Here is a 12,552-nt window from a genome sequence, read left to right as displayed (position 1 = left end):
CGTCAGTTCAGTCTAAAGAACATGGCGGCTTCAGCCGATGAAACTAGCGTTAGCGTGGCTATCGAGCAAGTTTTATCGGAATTACAGAGTATTTCTTTGCTGAGCTAACGAGCCTTTACTTGCAGCAGCAAGAGTAGCTTGGCTTGTGGTTGTGTTTTCGTCGTCGCTCTGTTACGAGCGACGACGAATCTGATTGGTTTATTCGGCCCGTCTATCACCAACATAGGCCAATCAGCTAACCAGTATTTTCGCCCCTTCCCAAAATTACTTCAACGGAAGGTTTCCAGATGGATATGCGGAGCAAATCTATCTGGCGGAGTCAGGTAACCGCTCGTCTGACAGTAGGAAAAAAATATGAATCCTCGCACCAACCCCACTGTTAAATGTACAAATAAAGCCAAATGCAGCGCAGCATAATGTAAGCAGGTTATACAGAAGGACAGTGGTCCAAAGCAGCAAGTTCACCCCTGAATGGTAAAAAAGAAGCTTACAAAAAGGTTTTTTGAGTGGGATGGTCATAATCTGAATTTAAATATGACTAAGAAACTTTGGCATGACCTTAAACAGGCCATTCATGCTTGGAAATCCTCTAATGTAGCCTAATTAGAATAATTAGATTAAGATCTTTGCTTCCATCCATCCTTCCATCTGTTGCTCCAGCCATCCTCTTTCTATATTTGAAGCCTGCATGGTATGTACCATACCAAAAATTCATAGTAAACTTTTGCATTTATTCTTGTGAACTTAAACAACATAGAACTCCAATCTGGGAAAGCATGGAATTCCAACAACATTGGCAACACCTTACTGCTCGTCAGAAATTACGCACCGGTTAGAAGCACTTTTTTACTTTTGCCTCGATTGGTAGAAAAAGCCCCCAAAAAATATTACTGCACATTAGCTCTATCCCTCTTGTAGAAGCGTGGAGACGCAAGATTCTGCGCGTATCTCTGATCGTATCCACCACTGCAGCAGCAGTTGAAAAGCAGGGGCGCACTCTGTAATATCCCTAGTCAAAGTCTGTCCCTGACTGAAGTGGTTAAATGTGAAAGTAATTGTGTTTTGTTTCTGGGACTGACATGCGGAACCCCACGGACGCCATCTCCCTCCCAGTGACAGGCAGAGATCCTCCCCCCTCGCTCTGTCTAATTAGAGGATGTAGCCCAGGGCTCATGTCCCAGGAAGACCCATCCCCCTCCAACGATGGTTCCCCTAAGAAAGCCCTTAATTGGGTTCTTTAGTCATAGTCTTCATTTTGGCTGGAAAGGCATCTGTGTGTTGCTATCACCTCACAATAGTTTGTATCGCTCTCTTGTGTTTTTTTCTATTCCTTTTTCTCTCCCTTTTTTCTCCCTCCCCTCGCTGGCCTTCTCTCCATCTATGCTCCTCTCTCTCCCTCTCCCACTCTCTCCTCACTTAATGAGGCCCCATAATAACACAGCAGTTGTGCAGTTGTTTTGCTACCTCAGTCAAACAGCGGGATCACTGCATAGTGTGTTTCTAGTACCATTCACTTGTCTACTTTGACAGGGTAATGAGTATCATTTGGAGGTACAAAAGAGCGGGCCCACAAAAAAAAAAAAAAAAAAAAAAAAAGCGACGCTCCGTCATCTCCGGTTACACCTTGGAAGTGTTTGCTCCGGGTGCTTAGATGCCTCAAAGTGTTTCAAACGTTATGGATTCAAGATGTATTTTTATAGCCGCTCTGCGTGACTACATGGAATACAGTGAAATCCATTGCTGTTGTCATCTCCGTCCTCGCCTGGTGCTGTTACAGTATGACCATGACTCCCTGGGCACCTCGCTTCAAACAAGACTGTCTGTTACCAAGGAGACTGGCCTGGTTGTGGTGCAACAGTGTTTTGGGTCAACCCTCCCCATGGCCCGATAAGTGATGACTGTGGAGAATGCCAGCTGCTGTTTTATTTATTTATTTATTTGATTTTTTTTTTTTTTTTTTATATTCGTTGGCTAAACAAGGCAGCAGTAAGCCTGGCCTGGGGTCAGAGCAGGGAAGGATTACTCCCTCAGTGGACTGGTGGACAGTAGGGAAAGCACAAACGGAGGACTGAGTCGATACTGGACAGCAAGTTCAACACATCATTAAAGAGCAAAAGAGAATGCAACACTCCTGTCTTTCTCCAGAGGTCTTTTCTGTTTGTTTGTTTGGGTTTTTTTTTGGTCCCCAAATAGCAAGAAAACGCTCCAAACAGCACTGAAAAAGTCTCACAAATTCACTCAAGACTTCGGGAAACCTTATCACTGCTGGCCGACAACCCCAAAATAACCCCATCACGCTTTTACACATCTAACCTGCATGTCAGCGCTCAAGCGTCGCCTTACTCCACTTCTCACACTGTTGCAGGCACCAGCGCTGCATCCATAATCTTACTCCGTGAAACACGTTGAGCAAAGTAAGCCGATGCAAAAATCAACAGAACAGCGTTGACTCAATCTGCAATAATGTCTCAGTTCTAAAAAGATAAATAAAAAAACGCACCTAAAGTGTTTGACCCTCGAAACATTAACTCCAACTGAGTTCCTAAATATTATTGGACATTTAGTATCAGCAGATAATTATATTCAATTATTTTGTCAAAGCTGGTTTTAGCTGCTTCTTGCAGCGATGCTGGTACAGATCAGCGATCGCCGCACTTGTTGTCTGAATCCAGGTTAAGGTCAAAAGGTCAAACTGTCACAGTGCAAAGAGATTTCTCACAAAAAACACAGAATAAAACTGACAGGGCGAAAACATACCGGACGAGACTTTTACAGCCGCTTAATGACAGGAGTGTGAGTCAGCTCTATGGCTGCGGAAAACCAAAACAATCATTGGGTGGAACCAGTTACGAACTGCGTTGTATTCCAGCATTGAATAAGCGCTCGAAGCACTTTGCTGGAAAAATTCTGTCCAATGTTTTCTGAGAATCATTTTTTTTAAGACAGTAAAAGTCCTTTAGTCCCTTTGACCAAATAATCTGGATTTTTACTAGATTAAGACATCCTGACAGGTAGCTAATGTAGAGATAATGCTGTCATTTGCAATCAGCATACAGCATACTGTCTGCAAAAAGAAAGTAATCATCTATTCTTTTATGCTCTGAATAAAGTATGCAGCAATGATTGAAGATGTTTGCAAAATTTTAGTTTAGAGCTCTCCATCCTCCGACAGTAGCTACATGTAAGCGTGGCGCATATGAGGCCTCCGCTGCATTTAATCAGAGACAAGAGCGACATGCATTTACACTCTTGACTGAACTTTAAATTTTCAGTGAGCTATAGACAAAAAAGAATACAGCAGTCTCAGGTACGAAATGACTGTGCCATAAAACATCTGAAATTAGACTTTTTAAGCATAACTAATATTACATTTGTGCTTTGCTGTGATTTTAACCAAATTAAATTCAAGAATGTTATTTTTTATTTATATTTCTTTGCTAATTACTCAGGTTTTCAGGACTATTTTTATGACTTGATTGACCTGTAGTTTCACTGTGAAAAAAAGTTTTGTTGTGCAGTGTTTTCAATAAGCAAGAGTTTTTGCTTCTTGCACAGAGTAATACAATAGTTCCTTATATATATATATAAAAAATATCTAATGAACATATTTCCCAAGTATATGCAGCACATAATTATGAACAAATCACCTTAGAAAACAGATTGCTGGGGGGAAAAAAACATAAAGGCTGCATAATGGGACACATTGCGGTCAATTCGCCGGTTAGCTCTGCGCTTGTTTAAAGTGCAAACAGCTTTATTTGTTCGAGAAACCGTGAAAAGGCCATGGCTTAAAAAGTCATTATTGCGCAGTCAGGTCTCCAACCACTCAATAAAAGCTGGCTTTAACGTTACACCGGGTAGAAGGAGCAGACCCAACGCACTTAACACGTGCTCAGCAGGTATTACCATAACGCTAATCAAACTTCGTTAGCGCGGCGATTAAGCTGTACATCTCGCTCTCTGTGATGCTGGACAATGTGGAGATTTTCTCTAACACGGCAGGATCAGATGAAAGGGGAGCCTCTGTCTCTGAGTCCAGTGGCCCGTCTCTGCAGAGCTGATGCAAGAGATGCACCTCGGTTGCCTCACTGGAGACCGGGCGCTATCGATGGAGACCAGAGCAATGGGGAACGACATAAAGAATGATTAGTTAATAAATCAGCTCCCTCGCCGACCTGCTCTTTCCTGGGTTCTGCTCCTTCCCCAATCGTTCCCCATTATTTTCTCCCTCCTCCATCCCCCCACCCCCCTCTCTCTGCAGCAGCTTTAAATCCTGAAGACACGTTGCACCTGTTTGCATGGGTACACCAGACCCCTGCCGGGTGTTCTCCCTCCTCTTCCACTACCCCCCGAGGGCGCTGCAGTGGGGTGATGTAATCAGATGAAAGTGCCGGTTTAACTGTGGCATGGAGCATGAGATGCGAGGAGAAGAGAGAGGAGAAAAGGGGGCGCTCGCTCCTCAGAAGGCCGAGGCGGGTGTGCGTTATCGATCAGCGCAAAATTTAATTTAGTGTAGAATTGAGTTGCCACGGTTTACCAGAACACCGCTGGTAACTACAGCGGGCCTGTGTGGCCAGCAGGTGGTTGAAAGGATCGAGGAGGAGATTAAGGGTTGGATGTAAGGGAGGGAAATGGATGATAAGGGGAATGGCAGAGTTTCAGGGGGGAATAGAATTGGAGTTAGGATGAGAGCTAAAAGGCTTAATGGAGGGCATCTAATCCTAAATTGCAGCGATTCTAGTGTGACACCATTAGTGACATCCTCTTTACGGGTGCAGTGGACATTTTGCTCATTTTCCTGCAAAAAAAGCGGCGAGTGAACTGCGTGTGTAATATCTAATTTGTGGCTGCGCACTGTAGGTATTCGGGAGCGCCCGACAATTGTTGCAGGAGTAACTTGAAGAACTCGACAAGGATGAAGATTGGAAAGCGGGTTCCCTCCCTCCTCTTCTCCCTCCTTTCCACCCGTTTGTACTTATACACAGAACAGTTTATAGCTACTCTGCAGAGTTCAATATCCACAGAGATAAAGGTATCAGTTTCATTTTCTTTCATCGTTTTTTTTTTATTTATTTTTTTTACCTCTCCCTCCCCCCCCCCCTTTTTTTTTCCTTCTATTTCCCTTTAGTCTGCATGGCTGCCACAGCCACTGAAGTCGTTTAACACCGTCCTTGAGAAAGCCCTCAGTGTAAAAACTCCAGGCATGTTTAAGGAAAAAAGGTAGAATGCAGTGTGTGTCAGGCGGAGCTGGGACATTCAGAGCAGGGGGGGGGAGCTGTTCCCCAGAGGGGTTATTTTCCCCTCTAATAGCTGTTACGAGCCCTACATTATATCCAAGGAGCTACATTCCTTTGGGGTCCAGACATACGCACACTGACACACACACACACACACACGCACACACTCCCACCTAGATGGACTGGCACGCTCACACAAAGGCATGCACACTCAGTTGAGCACAAATTTTCTCTGTTTCTCTCTTTTACACACACACACACACACATACACACACAAAGACACACGCACAGTCAGTTCTAGCTGCTTTGCTCTCCCCCCGTGTCAATATCCTGCCATTTGAAGTCACGTACTGCAGGGGCTTTTGGGAGTCGCTGAGGAGCCAGGCTGACGGGTAATGGGCCGCATTCATTAATAAGGTTGCCGTGCTCCTGTCCCTCCTCAGCAACACCAAGGATGTCTTCACCGGAGGGGGGGGGGGGGGGGTTGGCAGAGTGTGAGGAGGGGGATGAGGTGAGGTGAGGAAAGAGAGAGGGAGAGCATCCCCTGGGGAGTCTCCTCCCAGACTCACTTAAAGGAGCTTTATTTCAGCAAGAGAGAGGGGAGAGGAAGGCAGGAGGAGCTGTCCAGGAGCCGCCTCCTTTAAAAAAAAAAAAAAAAAAAAGGGCCCCGCCGAGCCACGCTAACCCATACCAGGGTCAAAATCCTGCTCCCCGTCAAACAGCTTATTACCCCACCTGTCGGGAAGTAATCGCCCCAGCTAAAAGGAAAGCTGTCGAGGTGTTTAAATGCTTTATGCGGAGGCAGCTGAAAGGGTAAAATGGGAAAGAGTGAATTCAAGGGGGGACTAATAGGCATGTCTCAGCCCTGCCTGAGGGATTCAGCACCAACAGTACTGAAGGTGACTGCTTTGGTAAACCGCCTCACTAAGGTTGGGCGGGAATACTTAATGGTAAATAAACCAAATTCAGATTAATGTACTTTTATCCCTTAATCGCGGCTTTACGCTCACCAGCTACTTTATTATATACAGGGTTGGTTCACTCTTTCTCTTCATGTCATAGTCGGTTTAGAGTTAGGGTTAGATTTGGAGATTTTGCTCTAAGTTGGCACCGTTGCTGACGTTTTTTTTTCTGCAGGAAATCCATGATGGTGAATCTCAAATACAAAAACTACAGTGTCGGGTTAAGCCCTAGTCACCGCGGAGGCCGTTGGAGTAGAATTACCTCGTTGACATGTTCAACAAACCCGCTCGCGATGAGCCATTATCTCGCTGGTCGCCGCTATCAGAAGATGAGCCCACTGCGGTTGTAGAGATGGCGGTGGTACGCAGCAGTGCTCAGAGTGGGCCGTGGTGTTTAAAAGATCCTCAAGTGCCCTTAATGGCGCAAAGAAATTTCCCCCCACACCACCACCGGCAGCCTGAATCTTGTACGGATCCACGCTTTAATGTTGTTCAGGCCGAATTCTGACCCTCCCGTCTGAACGCTGTAGATTAAATGACTTATCGGACCAGCCTGGACTTGTCGATCCGTTTGTTTTGCCCAGTCTCAAATAAGCCTGCGTGTGTCTTGTAGTCTCAGTTTGCTGTTGCTACCTGACAAGAGTGAAAGCATCTGAGGTCTTCTGATCCTGCAGCTTATCTGCTTCAAGGTCCAACGTGTTTGCGTGTTCAGAGGCGGTACCCTGCATACATTCTCCATTTGCGCCCCACACAACTAGACGCAAAAATCCGCTCGCTGGACATTTTCTTCTTCCTTCTGGACCACGCTCTGTAAACCCCCATTGACAGGCATCGTCACCTGTATGCCTAAATGCCTTGAGAATGGCCTGCTTGTCATATGTCATATGCCGGGTTTCACGTTTTGGTGCTAGAAAGCAATAGCACCGATCTACAGCATCTACTAAAGTGGCCCGCGAGGTGTGCGTGTGCGAAATAAGACAGGGACGCGTCGGCCTGGGATGTTTGTGCGTTTGTGCGTGCATGTGCGATGGTGACTGTGTGACAGGTGTGTCTAGTCCATGCCAGTTTAGAGAGTCCAAGGCCATGTTTTAAACAGAGCGCAGCAAGTGGGGCATGTAGTTTGCATTAAAGGGATTAGCAGTCACTTCAAAAGATGACCTGGATTCAGCCCACCAGGGACACCCGTTACACACCCCCTGGTCCACACTCCCTTTAAAGAACCTGGCACAGCTGCCCCACTATAACCCCACTCTCAGCTGTGTGTATCTCAGTGTGTGTGTGTGTGTGTGTGTGTGTGTGTGTATATTCCAGAGAAACAGCGTAACAGAGTTATATTCTCACCTTGTGATGGCGCCATGGTTAATTGTGCTCCAATACATACTCACCGAGGTGTGGAGGATCAAATCATCAGTGGTCTCACCTGCACCTCTTAACTTTTTTTTTTTTTTCTCTGCCTGGGGTACGTCAGGTAAACGGAGGCACCTCCAAGGAAGATATTCTGTCAGGTGTGTCGTGGCGTTGTTATGAATTTGTTGTCATGGTGGCGGTCTCTGATTGGGGTGAGGATATTTTCTGTCTGTGGCCTTGAATCGTAGGGTTAGGGCACAAGGCAAGTGAAAATATTGCAGGGAGTGCAACACACATCGGTGGCATTGGTATATTTATAAAAGATAGGGTGTGCTTTATTTCATTTAATCATGTTTTCCCTGTCTTTTTCTGTGTGTTTTTTTTTCTTTTTCTGCAGAACCACACGTTGACTCAGCACAGCAGCTAGCGTGGCAGAGCTCAGTGCCGTGACCGAGAACAAGGATCGCATGACGCACAGAACAATGCCCGACCGCCAATTATTGTCGGCGCATTTTCCCACTGACTGACTTGTTCCGAACTTTCGATTCAGCCGCACCGCCAGAAGCCACACTACAGAAGAGAAGAGGGAAAAAAAAAAGGAGAAACAGAAGCTGAGAAAGAACATAAAAGAAGCCTTTCCGTTCTTTACTAAATATCGTGTCCAAAGTAAAGAAAAGGCCATCCTGTTTGTACATAGACTTCTTCATGTGTTGCTTATCTACAGGTATATTACAATCTTATACAGTATTTGCCAATGTACAGTAAAAAATGTTTGTCTAAAAAAAAAAAAAAAAGAGTAAAGGAGTGACAAATATCATTAAATCTGTCAAACAAAATAATGGGTCTTGAGAGGCAGCGTGCCACTGGGAGCGCAGGACTCTTTTTCATCACTGGCTCTCCTTTGTGCTGTAACCGGACACGGTCAATCAGTAAGAGGTAAAGATGTAAAAAAGAAAAAGAAAAAAAGAACTTGATTCACCAGCATAGGCAGATACCTTGTCTTTGTGTCTGTCATCCAGTAAGCATGACTGCCAGAGGACGAGCTGTGGAATGACGACGCAAACGAATCTGCACTGCCTGTGCCGGAGTTCATGCGAGAGATGCTGAAAATTAAAAAAAACAACGCAGAGAGAAAAGGAGAGGAGACAAAAAAATAATAAACATAAATCAGGGCAGGGGATCGACAGGATGCTGATATATGCAAATGCAGTGACACAGATTCGGAAAAGGCTATCTCCTCTGGTTGGCTCGTGAACAGAGGCGTGAAGCTCCCATGTGGCTCTCAGAGCGTGGGGAAATCTTCGGCCCACTGATTCAACCTGTACATTTCTGTTATTAATGTTTACTGCTTGTTGAAGCCAGAAGATTACTGGAATTTTCTCTCTCTTTTTTTTTTCTTTTCCTCCATGTTTTGTTATCTCTGTGTATTTTTCACAATTTGAATTTAGGGCATGAAGCGTAATCTCAGACTGTCTCGGGGATACAACCGTAGTTCCAAAAAAAAACGCCGTCCCTGGCTCTCCTGGAGAGTGCCCACCTAGCCCTCTTCCTTTTGCACCGGTCCCATTGCCCACCGCTCAAAACTGGAAGCCACTGTGGCCACCGTACAAAACTCCTAATCGTAATTGTAAATGTTTTGCATTCATTGAACCTGAGATGCACTTTTGTATTAAAACTTTCAATGTTTTGACATTTTGACTGAAAATCGTTGGTATACAGTTTACAGGAAACCACCATCTCCTGCGGCAAAAAGGAAAGTTATCTCTGATGTTATCGAAATGTATTGTACAAATATAGAGTTCTGTATTTGGCAGACCTCGGTTTTTTTTTTGTGTTGCACATGTGATGGAAACAATAAAAACTGTATGAGGAAATGGCTTTAGTGTCGCTGGACTTCTCAAAAGCGAGGCTTGCGCGTGTGCGCTAGAGAAAGAAAACACAATTATCCCTTCAGAAAAGACCTATGACAGCACAAGCACGATTATCACCCAAAGCTTGCACTGCTTTTCTTTTTTTTTATTGTATCAAATTGCATCCTATTTTTTCCTCACTCCCTCGTGGCACTCTCTAACGAACATCTGAGCATCTTAAGGGAGGTCTTTGTTATTAATGACTCCATTACCCATCACCCTGTGCGGTCCCATTCTACAAACCCTTGCGTTAGACCTATTTAGGGAGCCTCCAGCGCTCCGGGGGACCTGGAAAAAAGATTCTCCTGCCTTCGCCGAATGGGACATTGGCATCTGTCTGTCTCCGCAAATGATTCATCAGTGGTGACACGAAACGCTGCCTGCGACTTGTTAGAAGCTTCCGTTTGTGTTTTTGCAAAAGCTTCATAGTGCAGCTCAAATCTATGTATAGTAACCCGTTCATAAAAAGATCCAACAATAATGTTAAATATGCAGCGGGCACTACACACATTATTCTAGTGTAAACCCTAGGAAAACACTGCATTCATTACCGTGATTAAAAAAAGAAGCCTGCAATTCCTGCACATTGTACATTTGTTGTTGTCCTCTCTTTCCAACACGTAAATAGGAAAGCATGGAGGATAACCTTTACGATGGTTATGACACCAAGGTGCAAAACGCAGCGGTGTCAGAAAAAGTAAAAACCAACAGACTGCAAAACAAAAATAAGATATGCATGCAAATACTTAAAAAAAATACACATATATATATACACAAGCAGGATAAAAGTATCCACACTTCTACGTTCGCACATGTGAACTTGAGGGTTTAATAAGAGGTCCTGACAGCAGAACTCTGCGCAGCCCGATAGGGTTCCTCCACGCGAGACGGCGCGTCTTTGTGGACCTTCCTTTGTGCACTGGTGAGCAGTCGTGTCGGAACAGGAAGGCCGTCCTCAGTTTGCTCCCGACATGTTGGAAGCATAAAATCGTCCAAAACGTTTTGGCGTGATGAAGTGGCGTTGACAGACGCTGAGCTGGCTGACGGGACATTAAAGACGGCTCCATCTCTTTTAAGGTTGACTGGAAATATTTCGGTGACCCAGTTGAAAAGAGTAACCGGTGGATGCAACAATTTTCTAAACTGGGGGGAATGTGGCCCTCACACCACTTCTAGTTAACTATGCTTAAATTTGCATCTGATTTGAAGCGTCCTTTTGCCACTGAGCTAAAGGGCCATTCCACAGTTTGCAATGCATTTAATTGTCCATCATCTATACTCACTTATCGTGTGAAGGGTCGCGGGGTTGCTGGTGCCTATCTCCGGTGGTCACTGGGTGAGAGGCGGAGTACCCCACGGACTGGTCAGCAGTTCCATCACAGAGACGCACCGGACAAACAACCATCCACACAAGCTCACATCCAAGTGCAAGGAAGCCGGCGTACCCGGAGAGAAACCAGGGAGAACACGCAAACTCTATGCAGAAAGACTCCAGAACAGAATTTGAACGCAGGACCTTAAATAGACCTCATCTCATGTTTGATATCTAAAGTACTTTGAGCTTTTTCTGGGCTATTGTTCATTGAATATAGGTATTTAAAACAAAATTACACTGCTAACATATCTATAGTTGAAAACAGAAAAAAAGGATTTTCGTGACAACCACCTTAAAGATGGACTGAACCGTTCTACACTGGTTACAGACTCTTTAAGGCGGAGTTTAAGTTCTGATAAAACACGAAAAATGTGGATTCTTTGTTTACCCAAATATACTAAAAGAAAGTACCCGTACTAATTAAGTACTAATTCTGGTTTAGGTTTAGTTTCCTTTCTACAGTTACATATTTTTATGTTTGATGTGTGATTTTCTTTACTTTCTTTGCTTTGTTTCTTGTAAAGTGTTTTCTGAAAATCTGTTTTCGATCGAATTATTTCTAATGTTATTGTACTGTACCTGTCTATAAAGCTTTTCATTAAGTTTTAGTCTTTATTTAGTTTTCATGGTAAACACTGGGTCCGTCGTATATAAATAATCACGAAACAGTTCATCCAACCCAGCCTGGTCACCGCTTCTCGTGGGCTAACAGCTTTGTCGTACTATGATGAGGATTAAATAAATAATGGACAAGCTGCAGCCCCACATCCATATCAGAGATGGTACATCCCAGCATTAAACTATCACAGGAAATGCAAGCTGGGCATCCATTAAACAACTTTGCTAGCGTCTCCCTTTGCCAGACACTTTTAATAAGCTTCAAGGGCATTTGAACAGATCCAGAACTTTGCTTTGCCAGAGATGGACTGGCCCACATCATCCATTACATTAAATTGGGTGGTGGCCTCCAGCTCATATTTATGATTTAATTAAATTCACTTGTGAGGCGTATCAAAACCACTGCGGCCTCGCTTTTAGCGCCAGCCTAAGCAGCTCGACGCGTGCGCGCGCGCGCACACGTGCTCGGCTGCATATACATTAGTGCACACACAAGCTGCGTGTTCCTGACACACGCCCAAGTGCGAGACTTTGTAGGCGCTTTGGCAGAGGGTTCTCTAGGGTTCATTTAAAGCAATATAATTACACCGCTCCCAAGTATTCTTCCATCAGAAAGCAGCAGAATGGATGGCTTGTTCAGAGATAACTCAGCCTGGCTGATCCTCCACAGTGCAGTCGCACTGCACATAACCTTAATGCAAGTGGCACTTAATGTTGCCAAGAGCCTGGCCAATCCTTAATGAAACTGGCCAGTGGGGCCAGATGTTTGAGAGCTGAAATGATGTTTTTTATCTAAGATGTGTTTAAAATAGCATATTTTTTTTTTGTTTGTTTGTTTGTTTTTATGGGTTTTTTTTTTTTTTTTTTAGACTTAAGAGCCACATACCTGCAGTCCTCTGGAGGAAAAGCAGCAGTCTGTGTTAGGACGTTATTAAAGAAATATGAGCTCCTGCTGAAGCCGCGCTGCATGCTGCTGTCCAGAAAGGTAAAAATGTGGCCTTTCATACCGTTTGAACAAATATACATTCAGTGCTTCTCCCTTGTGTTCCGGTGTCCTTGCTATTGCTCTTCTTTGGTGCAAAATTTAGTTTGGTGAAAACTCC

General features: G+C 44.5%; 1 protein-coding gene across 6 annotated transcripts in view; it reads left to right on the top strand.

The window, feature by feature from the left end:
• Positions 1 to 9,423, top strand: part of LOC105935052 (zinc finger protein 521) — a 129,286-nt gene extending 119,863 nt beyond the window's left edge. For all 6 annotated transcript variants that reach the window (XM_012875300.3, XM_036138218.1, XM_012875308.3 and 3 more), the window contains one exon: positions 7,944 to 9,423. In XM_012875300.3, the coding sequence (XP_012730754.2) occupies positions 7,944 to 7,973 (30 nt within the window). In that variant the 3' untranslated portion in view covers positions 7,974 to 9,423. The remainder of the gene's footprint in view (positions 1 to 7,943) is intronic.
• Positions 9,424 to 12,552: the final 3,129 nt, after the last annotated feature.

This window comes from Fundulus heteroclitus, chromosome 6, assembly GCF_011125445.2.
Source record: "Fundulus heteroclitus isolate FHET01 chromosome 6, MU-UCD_Fhet_4.1, whole genome shotgun sequence".
NCBI classification, from domain to species: Eukaryota; Metazoa; Chordata; class Actinopteri; order Cyprinodontiformes; family Fundulidae; genus Fundulus; species Fundulus heteroclitus.
This window is presented reverse-complemented; position numbering and strand designations above follow the sequence as displayed.